Here is a 23,052-nt window from a genome sequence, read left to right as displayed (position 1 = left end):
ACTGAGCCGGACACACTGACCAACACACGGACACACTGAGCCGGACACACTGACCAACACACGGACACACTGAGCAGCACACACTGACCAACACACGGACACACTGACCCGGAACACTGACCAACACACAGACACACTGAGCAGGACACACTGACCAACACACGGACACACTGAGCCGGACACACTGACCAACACACGGACACACTGACCCGGACACACTGACCAACACACAGACACACTGAGCCGGACACACTGACCAACACACGGACACACTGAGCCGGACACCCCGACCCGGACACACTGAGCCGGACACACTGACCAACACACGGACACACTGAGCCGGACACACTGACCGATACACGGACACCCCGACACGGACACACTGACCAACACACGGACACACTGAGCCGGACACACTGACCAACACACGGACACACTGAGCCGGACACACTGACCAACACACGGACACACTGACCAACACACGGACACACTGAGCCAGACACACTGACCAACACACGGACACACTGACCCGGACACACTGACCAACACACAGACACACTGAGCACGACACACTGACCAACACACGGACACACTCAGCCGGACACACTGACCAACACACGGACACACTGACCCGGACACACTGACCAACACACAGACACACTGAGCCGGACACACTGACCAACACACGGACACACTGACCAACACACGGACACACTGACCAACACACGGACACACTGAGCTGGACACACTGACCAACACACGGACACACTGAGCCGGACACACTGACCAACACACGGACACACTGAGCCGGACACACTGACCAACACACGGACACCCCGACCCGGACACACTGACCAACACACAGACACACTGAGGCGGACACACTGACCAACACACGGACACACTGACCAACACACGGACACACTGAGCCGGACACACTGACCAACACACGGACACCCCGACCCGGACACACTGACCAACACACGGACACACTGACCCGGACACACTGACCAACACACGGACACACTGACCCGGACACACTGACCAACACACGGACACACTGACCAACACACGGACACACTGAGCTGGACACACTGACCAACACACGGACACACTGAGCCGGACACCCCGACACGGACACACTGACCAACACACGGATACACTGAGCCGGACACACTGACCAACACACGGACACACTGAGCCGGACACACTGACCAACACACGGACACACTGACCAACACACGGACACACTGAGCCAGACACACTGACCAACACACGGACACACTGACCCGGACACACTGACCAACACACAGACACACTGAGCAGGACACACTGACCAACACACGGACACACTGAGCCGGACACACTGACCAACACACGGACACACTGACCCGGACACACTGACCAACACACAGACACACTGAGCCGGACACACTGACCAACACACGGACACACTGAGCCGGACACCCCGACCCGGACACACTGAGCCGGACACACTGACCAACACACGGACACACGGAGCCGGACACACTGACCAACACACGGACACCCCGACACGGACACACTGACCAACACACGGACACACTGAGCCGGACACACTGACCAACACACGGACACACTGAGCCGGACACACTGACCAACACACGGACACACTGACCCGGACACACTGACCAACACACAGACACACTGAGCCGGACACACTGACCAACACACGGACACACTGAGCCGGACACCCCGACCCGGACACACTGAGCCGGACACACTGACCAACACACGGACACCCTGACACGGACACACTGACCAACACACGGACACACTGAGCCGGACACACTGACCAACACACGGACACACTGAGCCGGACACACTGACCAACACACGGACACACTGACCAACACACGGACACACTGAGCCGGACACACTGACCAACACACGGACACACTGACCCGGACACACTGACCAACACACAGACACACTGAGCCGGACACACTGACCAACACACGGACACACTGAGCCGGACACCCCGACCCGGACACACTGAGCCGGACACACTGACCAACACACGGACACACGGAGCCGGACACACTGACCAACACACGGACACCCCGACACGGACACACTGACCAACACACGGACACACTGAGCCGGACACACTGACCAACACACGGACACACTGAGCCGGACACACTGACCAACACACGGACACACTGACACCAAGATTGGGGGAAGACACCAAGATTGGGGGAAAGGCAAATTGTGCGGAGGGTGTGGAGAGTCTGCAGAAGGATCTAGATAGGCTGGGCGAATGGGCCAGGAAATGGCAAATGGAATTTAATGTTGGCAAGTGTGAGGTGGTCCACTTTGGTAGGAAGAATGGTAGGAAGGACTATTACTTACGTGGCGAAAAACTGCAGCAGGCGACGGTGCAGAGGGACCTCGGGGTCCTTGTGCATGAGTCGCAAAAACCCAGCCTGCAAGTGCAGCAGGTGGTCAGGAAGGCGAATGGGATGCTGGCCTTCATAGCGAGGGGGATTGAATATAAAAGTAGGGAGGTCTTGCTGCAGCTGTATAGGGCATTGGTGAGGCCGCAGCTGGAGTACTGTGTGCAGTTTTGGGCGCCGCACCTGCGCAAGGATATTTTGGCCCTGGAGGGAGTGCAGAGGAGGTTTACTAGGCTGATACCGGAGTTGAGGGGGTTGAGCTATGAGGAGAGGCTGAATAAACTAGGCTTGTACTCGTTAGAGTTTAGAAGAATGAGGGGAGATCTCATTGAGACGTATAAGATGATGAATGGGATGGATAGGATAGAGGTGGAAAGACTCTTCCCGCTCAAAAAAGACAGTAGGACTAGGGGGCACAGCCTCAAGATAAAGGGGGGGCGGTTCAGAACGGAGTTGAGGAGGAACTTCTTCACTCAAAGGGTGGTGAATCTCTGGAATTCTCTGCCCGTTGAAGTGGTGGAGGCTGCCTCGCTAAATATTTTTAAGAAGCGGGTTGATGGGTTTTTGATAAGAGAGGGGATTAAGGGTTATGGGGAGAGGGCGGGAAAGTGGAACTGAGCCACGACAGATCAGCCATGATCTTATTGAATGGCGGGGCAGGCTCGAAGGGCCAGATGGCCTACTCCTGCTCCTATTTCTTATGTTCTTATGTTCTTATAACACACGGACACACTGAGCCAGACACACTGACCAACACACAGACACACTGAGCACGACACACTGACCAACACACGGACACACTCAGCCGGACACACTGACCAACACACGGACACACTGACCCGGACACACTGACCAACACACAGACACACTGAGCCGGACACACTGACCAACACACGGACACACTGAGCCGGACACCCCGACCCGGACACACTGAGCCGGACACACTGACCAACACACGGACACACTGAGCTGCACACACTGACCAACACACGGACACACTGACCAACACACGGACACACTGACCCGGACACACTGAGCCGGACACACTGACCAACACATGGACACACTGACCAACACACGGACACACTGAGCTGGACACACTGACCAACACACGGACACACTGAGCTGCACACACTGACCAACACACGGACACACTGAGCCGGACACACTGACCAACACACGGACACACTGAGCTGGACACACTGACCAACACACGGACACACTGAGCTGCACACACTGACCAACACACAGACACACTGAGCCGGACACACTGACCAACACACGGACACACTGAGCCAGACACACTGACCAACACACGGACACACTGAGCCGGACACACTGACCAACACACGGACACCCTGACCCGGACACACTGACCAACACACCGACACACTGAGGCGGACACACTGACCAACACACGGACACACTGACCCGGACACACTGACCAACACACGGACACACTGAGGCGGACACACTGACCAACACACGGACACACTGACCCGGACACACTGACCAACACACGGACACACTGAGCCGGACACACTGACCAACACACGGACACACTGAGCCGGACACCCCGACACGGACACACTGACCAACACACGGACACACTGAGCCGGACACACTGACCAACACACGGACACACTGAGCCGGACACACTGACCAACACACGGACACACTGACCTGGACACACTGACCAACACACGGACACACTGACCAACACACGGACACACTGAGCCGGACACACTGACCAACACACGGACACACTGAGCCGGACACACTGACCAACACACGGACACACTGAGCCGGACACACTGACCAACACACGGACACACTGAGCCGGACACACTGACCAACACACGGACACACTGAGGCGGACACACTGACCAACACACGGACACACTGACCCGGACACACTGACCAACACACGGACACACTGACCCGGACACACTGACCAACACACGGACACACTGACCCGGACACACTGACCAACACACGGACACACTGACCAACAGACGGACACACTGAGCCGGACACACTGACCAACACACGGACACACTGACCAACACACGGACACACTGACCCGGACACACTGAGCCGGACACACTGACCAACACATGGACACACTGACCAACACACGGACACACTGAGCTGGACACACTGACCAACACACGGACACACTGAGCTGCACACACTGACCAACACACGGACACACTGAGCCGGACACACTGACCAACACACGGACACACTGAGCTGGACACACTGACCAACACACGGACACACTGAGCTGCACACACTGACCAACACACGGACACACTGAGCCGGACACACTGACCAACACACGGACACACTGAGCCGGACACACTGACCAACACACGGACACACTGAGCCGGACACACTGACCAACACACGGACACCCCGACCCGGACACACTGACCAACACACCGACACACTGAGGCGGACACACTGACCAACACACGGACACACTGACCCGGACACACTGACCAACACACGGACACACTGAGGCGGACACACTGACCAACACACGGACACACTGACCCGGACACACTGACCAACACACGGACACACTGACCCGGACACACTGACCAACACACGGACACACTGACCCGGACACACTGACCAACACACGGACACACTGACCAACAGACGGACACACTGAGCCGGACACACTGACCAACACACGGACACACTGAGCCGGACACCCCGACACGGACACGCTGACCAACACACGGACACACTGAGCCGGACACACTGACCAACACACGGACACACTGAGCCGGACACACTGACCAACACACGGACACACTGACCAACACACGGACACACTGAGCCAGACACACTGAGCCGGACACACTGACCAACACATAGAACATAGAACATAGAACATAGAACATTACAGCGCAGAACAGGCCCTTCGGCCCACGATGTTGCGCCGACCAGTTACAAAAACAATGACCCACTAGCCTATACCAATCCCTTTTCGTCCATAAACCTATCCAGAGATCTCTTAAACGCCCCCAAACTAGACGCATCTACAACTGCAGCAGGCAGGGCATTCCAATCCCTCACCACCCGCTGGGTAAAGAACCTACCCCTGACATCCGTCCTGTAGCTACCCCCCCTTAATTTAAAGTCATGCCCCCTCGTGCTAGCATTCTCCATCCGAGGAAAAAGGCTATCACTATCCACCCTATCTAAACCCCTAATCATCTTATATGTTTCAATAAGATCCCCTCTTAGCCGCCTTCTTCCCAACGAAAACAACCCTAGATCCCTCAGTCTCTCCTCATAGGACCTCCCCACCATACCAGGCAACATCCTAGTAAACCTCCTCTGCACCCTCTCCAACGCCTCCACATCCTTCTTGTAATGCGGGGACCAGAACTGCACACAGTACTCCAAGTGCGGCCGCACTAGAGTAGTGTAGAGTTGCAACATTACACTGCGACTCCTAAATTCAATCCCCCTACCAATAAACGCCAAGACACCGTACGCCTTCTTGACAACCTTATCTACTTGATTCCCAACTTTCAGGGATCTATGTACACACACACCTAGATCCCTCTGTTCATCCACACTATTCAAAGTCCTCCCGTTAGCCCTATACTCGACACATCTGTTGCTCCTACCAAAGTGAATTACCTCACACTTCTCCGCATTAAATTCCATCCGCCACCTCTCGGCCCAGCTCTGCAACCTATCTAAGTCTCCCTGCAGACTATGACACCCTTCCTCACAATCTACCACACCTCCAACTTTGGTGTCATCAGCAAATTTACTAATCCACCCAACTATACCCTCATCCAGATCATTAATAAAAATTACAAACAACAGTGGCCCCAAAACAGATCCCTGAGGCACACCACTCGTAACTGCACTCCATGATGAATATTTACCATCCACCACCACCCTCTGTCTCCTATCTGATAGCCAATTCCTGATCCAACTTCCTAGATTACCCACAATCCCATACATCTGCATTTTCTGCAGAAGCCTACCATGGTGAACCTTATCGAACGCCTTACTAAAATCCATGTATACCACGTCAACTGCCTTACCCCCATCCACCTCTTTGGTCACCTTCTCAAAAAACTCAATAAGGTTAGTAAGGCACGACCTACCCGCTACAAAACCATGCTGACTATTTCTAATCAATTCATTACACTCTAAATAACTATAAATCCTATCCCTAATAATTTTTTCTAAAACCTTGCCCACAACAGAAGTAAGACTCACCGGTCTATAATTCCCGGCAAAGTCTCTGTTCCCCTTCTTAAACAATGGGACAACATTCGCTATCCTCCAATCCTCCGGGACTACACCAGAGACCAATGACGACCTGAAGATCTGAGCCAGAGGCTCTGCAATCACCTCTCTAGCCTCCCAGAGAATCCTAGGGTAGATCCCATCCGGACCAGGGGACTTATCTATTTTCAGCCCCTCAAGAATTTCCAGCACATCCTCTTTATCAACCGTAATACTTTCTATTTTACACCCCTGCGACCCAATGTCCTCCTCAGCTATATTCATGTCCCCCTGCGTGAACACCGAAGAGAAATATTGGTTCAATACTTCTCCAATCTCCTCCGGTTCCACACACAACTTCCCCTTGCTGTCTGTAACTGGCCCTAATCTTGCCCTGACCAACCTTCTGTTCTTGACATACTTATAGAACGCCTTAGGATTCTCCTTAATCCTATCAGCCAAAGTCTTCTCATGTCCTCTTTTAGCCCTTCTCAACTCACTCTTCAACTCCCTCCTAGCCAATCTAAAGCTTTCTAGTGCACTATCTGAGCCCTCCAATCTCATCCGAACATAAGCCTCCTTTTTCTTTTTAACCATCGACTCAACTCTTTTAGTGCACCACGGTTCCCTAGATCTACCAAATCCACCATGCCTGACAGGGACATACCTATCAAGGACTCGCAGTAGCTGCTCCTTGAAAAAATTCCACATTTCAGATGTTCCCAGTCCCTGCAATCCCCTAATCCAATCCATGCTTCCTAATTCACTCCTGATAGCCTCATAATCGCCCTTACCCCAGCTAAAATTGCTGACCCGAGGTTCACGCCTATCTCTTCCCATCACTAAGGTGAACGTAACCGAATTGTGGTCACTATCACCAAAATGCACACCAACTTCCAAGTCTAGCACCTGGTCTGGCTCATTTCCCAGCATTTCATGGACACACTGACCAACACACGGACACACTGAGCTGGACACACTGACCAACACATGGACACACTGAGCTGCACACACTGACCAACACACGGACACACTGAGCCGGACACACTGACCAACACACGGACACACTGACCCGGACACACTGACCAACACATGGACACACTGACCAACACAAGGACACACTGAGCTGGACACACTGACCAACACATGGACACACTGAGCTGCACACACTGACCAACACACGGACACACTGACCCGGACACACTGACCAACACACGGACACACTGACCAACACACGGACACACTGACCAACACACGGACACACTGAGCCGGACACACTGACCAACACACGGACACACTGAGCCGGACACACTGACCAACACACGGACACACTGAGCCGGACACACTGAGCCGGACACACTGACCAACACACGGACACACTGAGCCGGACACACTGACCAACACACGGACACACTGACCAACACACAGACACACTGAGCAGGACACACTGACCAACACACGGACACACTGAGCCGGACACACTGACCAACACACGGACACACTGACCCGGACACACTGACCAACACACAGACACACTGAGCCGGACACACTGACCAACACACGGACACACTGAGCCGGACACACTGACCAACACACGGACACACTGAGCTGCACACACTGACCAACACACGGACACACTGACCAACACACGGACACACTGAGCCGGACACACTGAGCCGGACACACTGACCAACACATGGACACACTGACCAACACACGGACACACTGAGCTGGACACACTGAGCCGGACACACTGACCAACACACGGACACACTGACCAACACACGGACACACTGACCAACACACGGACACACTGAGCCGGACACACTGACCAACACACGGACACACTGACCAACACACGGACACACTGAGCCGGACACACTGACCAACACACGGACACACTGACCAACACACGGACACACTGAGCCGGACACCCCGACCTGGACACACTGAGCCGGACACACCGACCCGGACACACTGACCAACACACGGACACACTGAGCCGGACACACTGACCAACACACGGACACACTGAGCCGGACACACTGACCAACACACGGACACACTGACCAACACACGGACACACTGAGCCGGAAACCCCGACCCGGACACACTGACCAACACACGGACACACTGACCAACACACGGACACACTGAGCCGGACACCCCGACCCGGACACACTGACCAACACACGGACACACTGAGCCGGACACGCCGACCCGGACACACTGACCAACACACGGACACACTGACCAACACACGGACACACTGAGCCGGACACCCCGACCCGGACACACTGAGCCGGACACCCCGACCCGGACACACTGACCAACACACGGACACACTGAGCCGGACACACTGACCAACACACGGACACACTGAGCCGGACGCACTGACCAACACACGGACACACTGAGCCGGACGCACTGACCAACACACGGACACACTGAGCCGGACGCACTGACCTACACACGGACACACTGAGCCGGACGCACTGACCAACACACGGACACACTGAGCCGGACACACTGACCAACACACGGACACACTGAGCCGGACACACTGACCAACACACGGACACACTGAGCCGGACACACTGACCAACACACGGACACACTGAGCCGGACACACTGACCAACACACGGACACACTGACCAACACACGGACACACTGAGCCGGACACCCCGACCCGGACACACTGACCAACACACGGACACACTGAGCCGGACACACTGACCAACACACGGACACACTGAGCCGGACACACTGACCAACACACGGACACACTGAGCCGGACACACTGACCAACACACGGACACACTGACCAACACACGGACACACTGAGCCGGACACCCCGACCCGGACACACTGACCAACACACGGACACACTGAGCCGGACACACTGACCAACACACGGACACACTGAGCCGGACACACTGACCAACACACGGACACACTGAGCCGGAAACCCCAACCCGGACACACTGACCAACACACGGACACACTGAGCCGGACACACTGACCAACACACGGACACACTGAGCTGCACACACTGACCAACACACGGACACACTGACCAACACACGGACACACTGAGCCGGACACACTGAGCCGGACACACTGACCAACACATGGACACACTGACCAACACACGGACACACTGAGCTGGACACACTGACCAACACACGGACACACTGAGCTGCACACACTGACCAACACACGGACACACTGAGCCGGACACACTGACCAACACACGGACACACTGAGCTGGACACACTGACCAACACACGGACACACTGAGCTGCACACACTGACCAACACACGGACACACTGAGCCGGACACACTGACCAACACACGGACACACTGACCCGGACACACTGACCAACACACAGACACACTGAGCCGGACACACTGACCAACACACGGACACACTGAGCCGGACACCCCGACCCGGACACACTGAGCCGGACACACTGACCAACACACGGACACACTGAGCTGCACACACTGACCAACACACGGACACACTGAGCCGGACACACTGAGCCGGACACACTGACCAACACATGGACACACTGACCAACACACGGACACACTGAGCTGGACACACTGACCAACACACGGACACACTGAGCTGCACACACTGACCAACACACGGACACACTGAGCCGGACACACTGACCAACACACGGACACACTGAGCTGGACACACTGACCAACACACGGACACACTGAGCTGCACACACTGACCAACACACGGACACACTGAGCCGGACACACTGACCAACACACGGACACACTGACCCGGACACACTGACCAACACACAGACACACTGAGCCGGACACACTGAGCCGGACACCCCGACCCGGACACACTGAGCCGGACACACTGACCAACACACGGACACACTGAGCTGCACACACTGACCAACACACGGACACACTGACCAACACACGGACACACTGAGCTGGACACACTGAGCCGGACACACTGACCAACACACGGACACACTGACCAACACACGGACACACTGACCAACACACGGACACACTGAGCCGGACACACTGACCAACACACGGACACACTGACCAACACACGGACACACTGAGCCGGACACACTGACCAACACACGGACACACTGAGCCGGACACCCCGACCCGGACACACTGAGCCGGACACCCCGACCCGGACACACTGACCAACACACGGACACACTGAGCCGGAAACCCCGACCCGGACACACTGACCAACACACGGACACACTGAGCCGGACACCCCGACCCGGACACACTGACCAACACACGGACACACTGACCAACACACGGACACACTGAGCCGGACACCCCGACCCGGACACACTGAGCCGGACACCCCGACCCGGACACACTGACCAACGCACGGACACACTGAGCCGGACACCCCGACCCGGACACACTGAGCCGGACACACTGACCAACACACGGACACACTGACCAACACACGGACACACTGAGCCGGAAACCCCGACCCGGACACACTGACCAACACACGGACACACTGACCAACACACGGACACACTGACCAACACACGGACACACTGAGCCGGAAACCCCGACCCGGACACACTGACCAACACACGGACACACTGACCAACACACGGACACACTGAGCAGGACACCCCGACCCGGACACACTGACCAACACACGGACACACTGAGCCGGACACCCCGACCCGGACACACTGACCAACACACGGACACCCCGACCCGGACACACTGACCAACACACGGACACACTGAGCAGGACACCCCGACCCGGACACACTGACCAACACACGGACACACTGAGCCGGACACCCCGACCCGTACACACTGACCAACACACGGACACACTGACCAACACACGGACACACTGAGCCGGACACACTGACCAACACACGGACACACTGAGCCGGACACACTGACCAACACACGGACACACTGAGCCGGACGCACTGACCAACACACGGACACACTGAGCCGGACGCACTGACCAACACACGGACACACTGAGCCGGACACACTGACCAACACACGGACACACTGACCAACACACGGACACACTGAGCCGGACGCACTGACCAACACACGGACACACTGAGCCGGACGCACTGACCAACACACGGACACACTGAGCCGGACGCACTGACCAACACACGGACACACTGAGCCGGACGCACTGACCAACACACGGACACACTGAGCCGGACGCACTGACCTACACACGGACACACTCAGCCGGACGCACTGACCAACACACGGACACACTGAGCCGGACACACTGACCAACACACGGACACACTGAGCCGGACACACTGACCAACACACGGACACACTGAGCCGGACACACTGACCAACACACGGACACACTGAGCCGGACACACTGACCAACACACGGACACACTGACCAACACACGGACACACTGAGCCGGACACCCCGACCCGGACACACTGACCAACACACGGACACACTGAGCCGGACACACTGACCAACACACGGACACACTGAGCCGGACACACTGACCAACACACGGACACACTGAGCCGGACACACTGACCAACACACGGACACACTGGCCAACACACGGACACACTGAGCCGGACACCCCGACCCGGACACACTGACCAACACACGGACACACTGAGCCGGACACACTGACCAACACACGGACACACTGAGCCGGACACACTGACCAACACACGGACACACTGAGCCGGAAACCCCAACCCGGACACACTGACCAACACACGGACACACTGAGCCGGACACACTGACCAACACACGGACACACTGAGCTGGACACACTGACCAACACACGGACACACTGAGCCGGACACACTGACCCGGACACACTGAGCCGGACCCACTGACCGACATACGGACACACTGAGCCGGACACACTGACCCGGACACACTGAGCCGGACACACTGACCAACACACGGACACACTGACCAACACACGGACACACTGAGCCGGACACCCCGACCCGGACACACTGACCAACACACGGACACACTGAGCCGGACACCCCGACCCGGACACACTGACCAACACACGGACACACTGAGCCGGACACACTGACCAACACACGGACACACTGACCAACACACGGACACACTGAGCCGGACACACTGACCAACACACGGACACACTGAGCCGGACACACTGACCAACACACGGACACACTGAGCCGGACACACTGACCAACACACGGACACACTGAGCCGGACACCCCGACCCGGACACACTGAGCCGGACACCCCGACCCGGACACGCTGACCAACACACGGACACACTGACCAACACACGGACACACTGACCAACGCACGGACACACTGAGCCCAACACACTGACCAACACACGGACACACTGACCAACACACGGACACACTGAGCCGGACACACTGACCAACACATGGACACACTGAGCCGGACACACTGACCAACACACGGACACACTGAGCCGGACACACTGACCAACACACGGACACACTGACCCGGACACACTGACCAACACACGGACACACTGACCAACACACGGACACACTGAGCCGGACACACTGACCAACACACGGACACACTGAGCTGCACACAGTGACCAACACACGGACACACTGACCAACACACGGACACACTGACCCGGACACACTGAGCCGGACACACTGACCAACACATGGACACACTGACCAACACACGGACACACTGAGCTGGACACACTGACCAACACACGGACACACTGAGCTGCACACACTGACCAACACACGGACACACTGACCCGGACACACTGACCAACACACGGACACACTGAGCTGGACACACTGACCAACACACGGACACACTGAGCTGCACACACTGACCAACACACGGACACAGTGAGCCGGACACACTGACCAACACACGGACACACTGAGCCGGACACACTGACCAACACACGGACACACTGAGCCGGACACACTGACCAACACACGGACACCCCGACCCGGACACACTGACCAACACACCGACACACTGAGGCGGACACACTGACCAACACACGGACACACTGACCAACACACGGACACACTGACCCGGACACACTGACCAACACACGGACACACTGAGGCGGACACACTGACCAACACACGGACACACTGACCCGGACACACTGACCAACACACGGACACACTGACCAACACACGGACACACTGAGCCGGACACACTGACCAACACACGGACACACTGAGCCGGACACCCCGACACGGACACACTGACCAACACACGGACACACTGAGCCGGACACACTGACCAACACACGGACACACTGAGCCGGACACACTGACCAACACACAGACACACTGACCAACACACGGACACACTGAGCCAGACACACTGACCAACACACGGACACACTGACCAACACACAGACACACTGAGCAGGACACACTGACCAACACACGGACACACTGACCCGGACACACTGACCAACACACGGACACACTGACGAACACACGGACACACTGACCAACACACGGACACACTGAGCCGGACACACTGACCAACACACGGACACACTGAGCCGGACACACTGACCAACACACGGACACACTGAGCCGGACACACTGAGCCGGACACACTGACCAACACACGGACACACTGAGCCGGACACACTGACGAACACACGGACACACTGACCAACACACGGACACACTGAGCCGGACACACTGAGCCGGACACACTGACCAACACACGGACACACTGAGCCGGACACACTGACCAACACACGGACACACTGACCAACACACGGACACACTGAGCCGGACACACTGACCAACACACGGACACACTGACCAACACACGGACACACTGAGCCGGACACACTGACCAACACACGGACACACTGACCAACACACGGACACACTGAGCCGGACACCCCGACCCGGACACACTGAGCCGGACACCCCGACCCGGACACACTGACCAACACACGGACACACTGAGCCGGACACCCCGACCCGGACACACTGACCAACACACGGACACACTGAGCCGGACACACTGACCAACACACGGACACACTGAGCCGGACACACTGACCAACACACGGACACACTGAGCCGGAAACCCCGACCCGGACACACTGACCAACACACGGACACACTGAGCCGGACACACTGACCAACACACGGACACACTGAGCCGGAAACCCCGACCCGGACACACTGACCAACACACGGACACACTGAGCCGGACACCCCGACCCGGACACACTGACCAACACACGGACACACTGAGCCGGACACCCCGACCCGGACACACTGAGCCGGACACCCCGACCCGGACACACTGAGCCGGACACCCCGACCCGGACACACTGAGCCGGACACCCCGACCCGGACACACTGACCAACACACGGACACACTGAGCCGGACACACTGACCAACACACGGACACACTGAGCCGGACACACTGACCAACACACGGACACACTGAGCCAGACACCCCGACCCGGACACACTGAGCCGGACACCCCGACCCGGACACACTGACCAACGCACGGACACACTGAGCCGGACACACTGACCAACACACGGACACACTGAGCCGGACGCACTGACCAACACACGGACACACTGAGCCGGACGCACTGACCAACACACGGACACACTGAGCCGGACACACTGACCAACACACGGACACACTGAGCCGGACACACTGACCAACACACGGACACACTGAGCCGGACACACTGACCAACACACGGACACACTGACCCGGACACACTGACCAACACACGGACACACTGACCCGGACACACTGACCAACACACGGACACACTGAGCCGGACACACTGACCAACACACGGACACACTGACCCGGACACACTGACCAACACACGGACACACTGAGCCGGACACACTGACCAACACACGGACACCCCGACCCGGACACACTGACCAACACACGGACACACTGAGCCGGACACACTGACCAACACACGGACACACTGAGCCGGACACACTGACCAACACACGGACACACTGACCAACACACGGACACACTGAGCCGGACACCCCGACCCGGACACACTGACCAACACACGGACACACTGAGCCGGACACACTGACCAACACACGGACACACTGAGCCGGACACCCCGACCCGGACACACTGACCAACACACGGACACACTGAGCCGGACACACTGACCAACACACGGACACACTGAGCCGGACACACTGACCAACACACGGACACACTGAGCCGGACACACTGACCAACACACGGACACACTGACCAACACACGGACACACTGAGCCGGACACACTGACCAACACACGGACACACTGAGCTGGACACACTGACCAACACACGGACACACTGAGCCGGACACACTGAGCCGGACCCACTGACCGACACACGGACACACTGACCCGGACACACTGAGCCGGACACACTGAGCCGGACACACTGACCAACACACGGACACACTGACCAACACACGGACACACTGAGCCGGACACCCCGACCCGGACACACTGACCAACACACGGACACACTGAGCCGGACACACTGACCAACACACGGACACACTGAGCCGGACACCCCGACCCGGACACACTGACCAACACACGGACACACTGAGCCGGACACACTGACCAACACACGGACACACTGAGCCGGACACACTGACCAACACACGGACACACTGACCAACACACGGACACACTGAGCCGGACACACTGACCAACACACGGACACACTGAGCTGCACACACTGACCAACACACGGACACACTGAGCCGGACACACTGACCAACACACGGACACACTGAGCTGGACACACTGACCAACACACGGACACACTGAGCTGCACACACTGACCAACACACGGACACACTGAGCCGGACACACTGACCAACACACGGACACACTGAGCCGGACACACTGACCAACACACGGACACACTGAGCCGGACACACTGACCAACACACGGACACCCCGACCCGGACACACTGACCAACACACCGACACACTGAGGCGGACACACTGACCAACACACGGACACACTGACCAACACACGGACACACTGACCCGGACACACTGACCAACACACGGACACACTGAGGCGGACACACTGACCAACACACGGACACACTGACCCGGACACACTGACCAACACACGGACACACTGACCCGGACACACTGACCAACACACGGACACACTGACCCGGACACACTGACCAACACACGGACACACTGACCAACACACGGACACACTGAGCCGGACACACTGACCAACACACGGACACACTGAGCCGGACACCCCGACACGGACACACTGACCAACACACGGACACACTGAGCCGGACACACTGACCAACACACGGACACACTGAGCCGGACACACTGACCAACACACAGACACACTGACCAACACACGGACACACTGAGCCAGACACACTGACCAACACACGGACACACTGACCAACACACAGACACACTGAGCAGGACACACTGACCAACACACGGACACACTGACCCGGACACACTGACCAACACACGGACACACTGACGAACACACGGACACACTGACCAACACACGGACACACTGAGCCGGACACACTGACCAACACACGGACACACTGAGCCGGACACACTGACCAACACACGGACACACTGAGCCGGACACACTGAGCCGGACACACTGACCAACACACGGACACACTGAGCCGGACACACTGACGAACACACGGACACACTGACCAACACACGGACACACTGAGCCGGACACACTGACCAACACACGGACACACTGAGCCGGACACACTGAGCCGGACACACTGACCAACACACGGACACACTGAGCCGGACACACTGACGAACACACGGACACACTGACCAACACACGGACACACTGAGCCGGACACACTGACCAACACACGGACACACTGACCAACACACGGACACACTGAGCCGGACACACTGACCAACACACGGACACACTGACCAACACACGGACACACTGAGCCGGACACCCCGACCCGGACACACTGACCAACACACGGACACACTGAGCCGGACACCCCGACCCGGACACACTGAGCCGGACACCCCGACCCGGACACACTGAGCCGGACACCCCGACCCGGACACACTGACCAACACACGGACACACTGAGCCGGACACACTGACCAACACACGGACACACTGAGCCGGACACACTGACCAACACACGGACACACTGAGCCGGAAACCCCGACCCGGACACACTGACCAACACACGGACACAATGACCAACACACGGACACACTGAGCCGGACACCCCGACCCGGACACACTGACCAACGCACGGACACACTGAGCCGGACACACTGACCAACACACGGACACACTGAGCCGGACACACTGACCAACACACGGACACACTGAGCCGGACGCACTGACCAACACACGGACACACTGAGCCGGACGCACTGACCAACACACGGACACACTGAGCCGGACACACTGACCAACACACGGACACACTGAGCCGGACACACTGACCAACACACGGACACACTGAGCCGGACACACTGACCAACACACGGACACACTGAGCCGGACACACTGACCAACACACGGACACACTGAGCCGGACACACTGACCAACACATGGACACACTGAGCCGGACACACTGACCAACACACGGACACACTGACCAACACACGGACACACTGAGCCGGACACCCCGACCCGGACACACTGACCAACACACGGACACACTGAGCCGGACACACTGACCAACACACGGACACACTGAGCCGGACACCCCGACCCGGACACACTGACCAACACACGGACACACTGAGCCGGACACACTGACCAACACACGGACACACTGAGCCGGACACACTGACCAACACACGGACACACTGACCAACACACGGACACACTGAGCCGGACACACTGACCAACACACGGACACACTGAGCTGGACACACTGACCAACACACGGACACACTGAGCCGGACACACTGAGCCGGACCCACTGACCGACACACGGACACACTGACCAACACACGGACACACTGAGCCGGACACCCCGACCCGGACACACTGACCAACACACGGACACACTGAGCCGGACACACTGACCAACACACGGACACACTGAGCCGGACACACTGACCAACACACGGACACACTGACCAACACACGGACACACTGAGCCGGACACCCCGACCCGGACACACTGACCAACACACGGACACACTGAGCCGGACACACTGACCAACACACGGACACACTGAGCCGGACACCCCGACCCGGACACACTGACCAACACACGGACACACTGAGCCGGACACACTGACCAACACACGGACACACTGAGCCGGACACACTGACCAACACACGGACACACTGAGCCGGACACACTGACCAACACACAGACACACTGAGCCGGACACACTGACCAACACACGGACACACTGAGCCGGACACACTGACCAACACACGGACACACTGACCAACACACGGACACACTGAGCCGGACACACTGACCAACACACGGACACACTGACCAACACACGGACACACTGAGCCGGACACACTGACCAACACACGGACACACTGAGCCGGACACACTGACCAACACACGGACACACTGAGCCGGACACACTGACCAACACACGGACACACTGACCCGGACACACTGACCAACACACGGACACACTGACCAACACACGGACACACTGAGCCGGACACCCCGACCCGGACACACTGACCAACACACGGACACACTGAGCCGGACACACTGACCAACACACGGACACACTGAGCCGGACACACTGACCAACACACGGACACACTGACCAACACACGGACACACTGAGCCGGACACCCCGACCCGGACACACTGACCAACACACGGACACACTGAGCCGGACACACTGACCAACACACGGACACACTGAGCCGGACGCACTGACCAACACACGGACACACTGACCAACACACGGACACACTGAGCCGGACACACTGACCAACACACGGACACACTGAGCCGGACACACTGACCAACACACGGACACACTGAGCCGGACACACTGACCAACACACGGACACACTGAGCCGGACACACTGACCAACACACGGACACACTGAGCCGGACACACTGACCAACACACGGACACACTGAGCCGGACGCACTGACCAACACACGGACACACTGAGCCGGACACACTGACCAACACACGGACACACTGAGCCGGACACCCCGACCCGGACACACTGACCAACACACGGACACACTGAGCCGGACACACTGACCAACACACGGACACACTGAGCCGGACACACTGACCAACACACGGACACACTGAGCCGGACACACTGACCAACACACGGACACCCCGACCCGGACACACTGACCAACACACGGACACACTGAGCCGGACACCCCGACCCGGACACACTGACCAACACACGGACACACTGAGCCGGACACACTGACCAACACACGGACACACTGAGCCGGACACACTGACCAACACACGGACACACTGAGCCGGACACACTGACCAACACACGGACACACTGAGCCGGACACACTGACCAACACACGGACACCCCGACCCGGACACACTGACCAACACACGGACACACTGAGCCGGACACCCCGACCCGGACACACTGACCAACACACGGACACACTGACCATTGTGTCATGACACTCCCACCAACAAAGAACAAGGAAAAATCCAGCACGGGAAACAGCCCCTTCGGTCCAACAAGCCCGCGCCGCCGCATCCTCGTACACCTACCCTGCCCTGCGTGTATCTGAGTGGATTTGATGCTGGGACAGGCTGTAGAATGTAACACGCACCTTACAGAAAAGCTGCTCTGTCTCGTATTGCTTGCTGTGTCGATGTGTGTCCTCACTTTTAACCACACCATGCGTCAGGATTTGGAACAGTGCATATATCGGAACCAACCCATCTGAGGAGGGGATCACATCGTCTTCATCAGGAGCAACTGAATCTCTCCCTGTAGTTTGCCTGTCAATGCAATGTTCAGACTGGAAACAGAGAGACCGAGATAAGAGATTATCAGGAAATAAGAACATAAGAACATAAGAAATAGGAGCAGGAGTAGGCCATCTGGCCCTTCGAGCCTGCCCCGCCATTCAATAAGATCATGGCTGATCTGTCGTGGCTCAGTTCCACATTCCCCATAACCCTTAATCCCCTCTCTTATCAAAAACCCATCAACCCGCGTCTTAAAAATATTTAGCGAGGCAGCCTCCACCACTTCAACGGGCAGAGAATTCCAGAGATTCACCACCCTTTGAGTGAAGAAGTTCCTCCTCAACTCCGTTCTAAACCGCTCCCCCTTTATCTTGAGGCTGTGCCCCCTAGTCCTAGTGTCCTTTCTGAGCGGGAAGAGTCTCTCCACCTCTATCCTATCCATCCCATTCATCATCTTATACGTCTCAATGAGATCTCCCCTCATTCTTCTAAACTCTAACGAGTAGAACATAGAACATAGAACACTACAGCGCAGAACAGGCCCTTCGGCCCACGATGTTGCGCCGACCAGTTACAAAAACAATGACCCACTAGCCTATACCAATCCCTTTTCGTCCATAAACCTATCCAGAGATCTCTTAAACGCCCCCAAACTAGACGCATTTACAACTGCAGCAGGCAGGGCATTCCAATCCCTCACCACCCGCTGGGTAAAGAACCTACCCCTGACATCCGTCCTGTAGCTACCCCCACTTAATTTAAAGCCATGCCCCCTCGTGCTAGCTTTCTCCATCCGAGGAAAAAGGCTATCACTATCCACCCTATCTAAACCTCTAATCATCTTATATGTTTCAATAAGGTCCCCTCTTAGCCGCCTTCTTTCCAACGAAAACAACCCTAAATCCCTCAGTCTCTCCTCATAGGACCTCCCCACCATACCAGGCAACATCCTAGTAAACCTCCTCTGCACCCTCTCCAACGCCTCCACATCCTTCTTGTAATGCGGGGACCAGAACTGCACACAATACTCCAAGTGCGGCCGCACTAGAGTAGTGTACAGTTGCAACATTACACTGCGACTCCTAAATTCAATCCCCCTACCAATAAACGCCAAGACACCGTACGCCTTCTTAACAACCTTATCTACTTGATTCCCAACTTTCAGGGATCTATGTACACACACACCTAGATCCCTCTGTTCATCCACACTATTCAAAGTCCTCCCGTTAGCCCTATACTCGACACATCTGTTGCTCCTACCAAAGTGAATTACCTCACACTTCTCCGCATTAAATTCCATCCGCCACCTCTCGGCCCAGCTCTGCAACCTATCTAAGTCTCCCTGCAGACTATGACACCCTTCCTCACAATCTACCACACCTCCAATTTTGGTGTCATCAGCAAATTTACTGATCCACCCAACTATACCCTCATCCAGATCATTAATAAAAATTACAAACAACAGTGGCCCCAAAACAGATCCCTGAGGCACACCACTCGTAACTGTACTCCATGATGAATATTTACCATCCACCACCACCCTCTGTCTCCTATCTGATAGCCAATTCCTGATCCAACTTCCTAGATTACCCACAATCCCATACATCTGCATTTTCTGCAGAAGCCTACCATGGTGAACCTTATCGAACGCCTTACTAAAATCCATATATACCACGTCAACTGCCTTGCCCCCATCCACCTCTTTGGTCACCTTCTCAAAAAACTCAATAAGGTTAGTAAGGCACGACCTACCCGCTACAAAACCATGCTGACTATTTCTAATCAATTCATTACACTCCAAATAACTATAAATCCTATCCCTAATAATTTTTTCTAAAACCTTGCCCACAACAGAAGTAAGACTCACCGGTCTATAATTCCCGGCAAAGTCTCTGTTCCCCTTCTTAAACAATGGGACAACATTCGCTATCCTCCAATCCTCCGGGACTACACCAGAGACCAATGACGACCTGAAGATCTGAGCCAGAGGCTCTGCAATCACCTCTCTAGCCTCCCAGAGAATCCTAGGGTAGATCCCATCCGGACCAGGGGACTTATCTATTTTCAGCCCCTCAAAAATTTCCAGTACAAGCCTAGTTTATTCAGCCTCTCCTCATAGTTCAACCCCCTCAACTCCGGTATCAGCCTAGTAAACCTCCTCTGCACTCCCTCCAAGGCCAAGATATCCTTGCGTAAGTACGGCGACCAAAACTGCACACAGTACTCCAGCTGCGGCCTCACCAATGCCCTATACAGCCGCAGCAAGACCTCCCTACTTTTATATTCAATCCCCCTCGCGATGAAGGCCAGCATCCCATTCGCCTTCCTGACCAC

The 23,052-nt window shown here is 56.5% G+C and overlaps 1 protein-coding gene across 2 annotated transcripts in view; it reads right to left on the bottom strand.

The window, feature by feature from the left end:
• The window catches only part of LOC145338875 (sperm flagellar protein 2-like), a 233,647-nt gene that overhangs the window by 11,476 nt on the left and 199,119 nt on the right, over positions 1-23,052 (bottom strand). For both annotated transcript variants that reach the window (XM_080183275.1, XM_080183276.1), the window contains exon 27: positions 20,577-20,768. In XM_080183275.1, the coding sequence (XP_080039401.1) occupies positions 20,577-20,768 (192 nt within the window). The remainder of the gene's footprint in view (positions 1-20,576; positions 20,769-23,052) is intronic.

Source organism: Carcharhinus amblyrhynchos, unplaced genomic scaffold (genome assembly GCF_965287045.1).
Source record: "Carcharhinus amblyrhynchos unplaced genomic scaffold, sCarAmb.v2.hapA chromosome_206, whole genome shotgun sequence".
Taxonomy (NCBI): Eukaryota; Metazoa; Chordata; class Chondrichthyes; order Carcharhiniformes; family Carcharhinidae; genus Carcharhinus; species Carcharhinus amblyrhynchos.
This window is presented reverse-complemented; position numbering and strand designations above follow the sequence as displayed.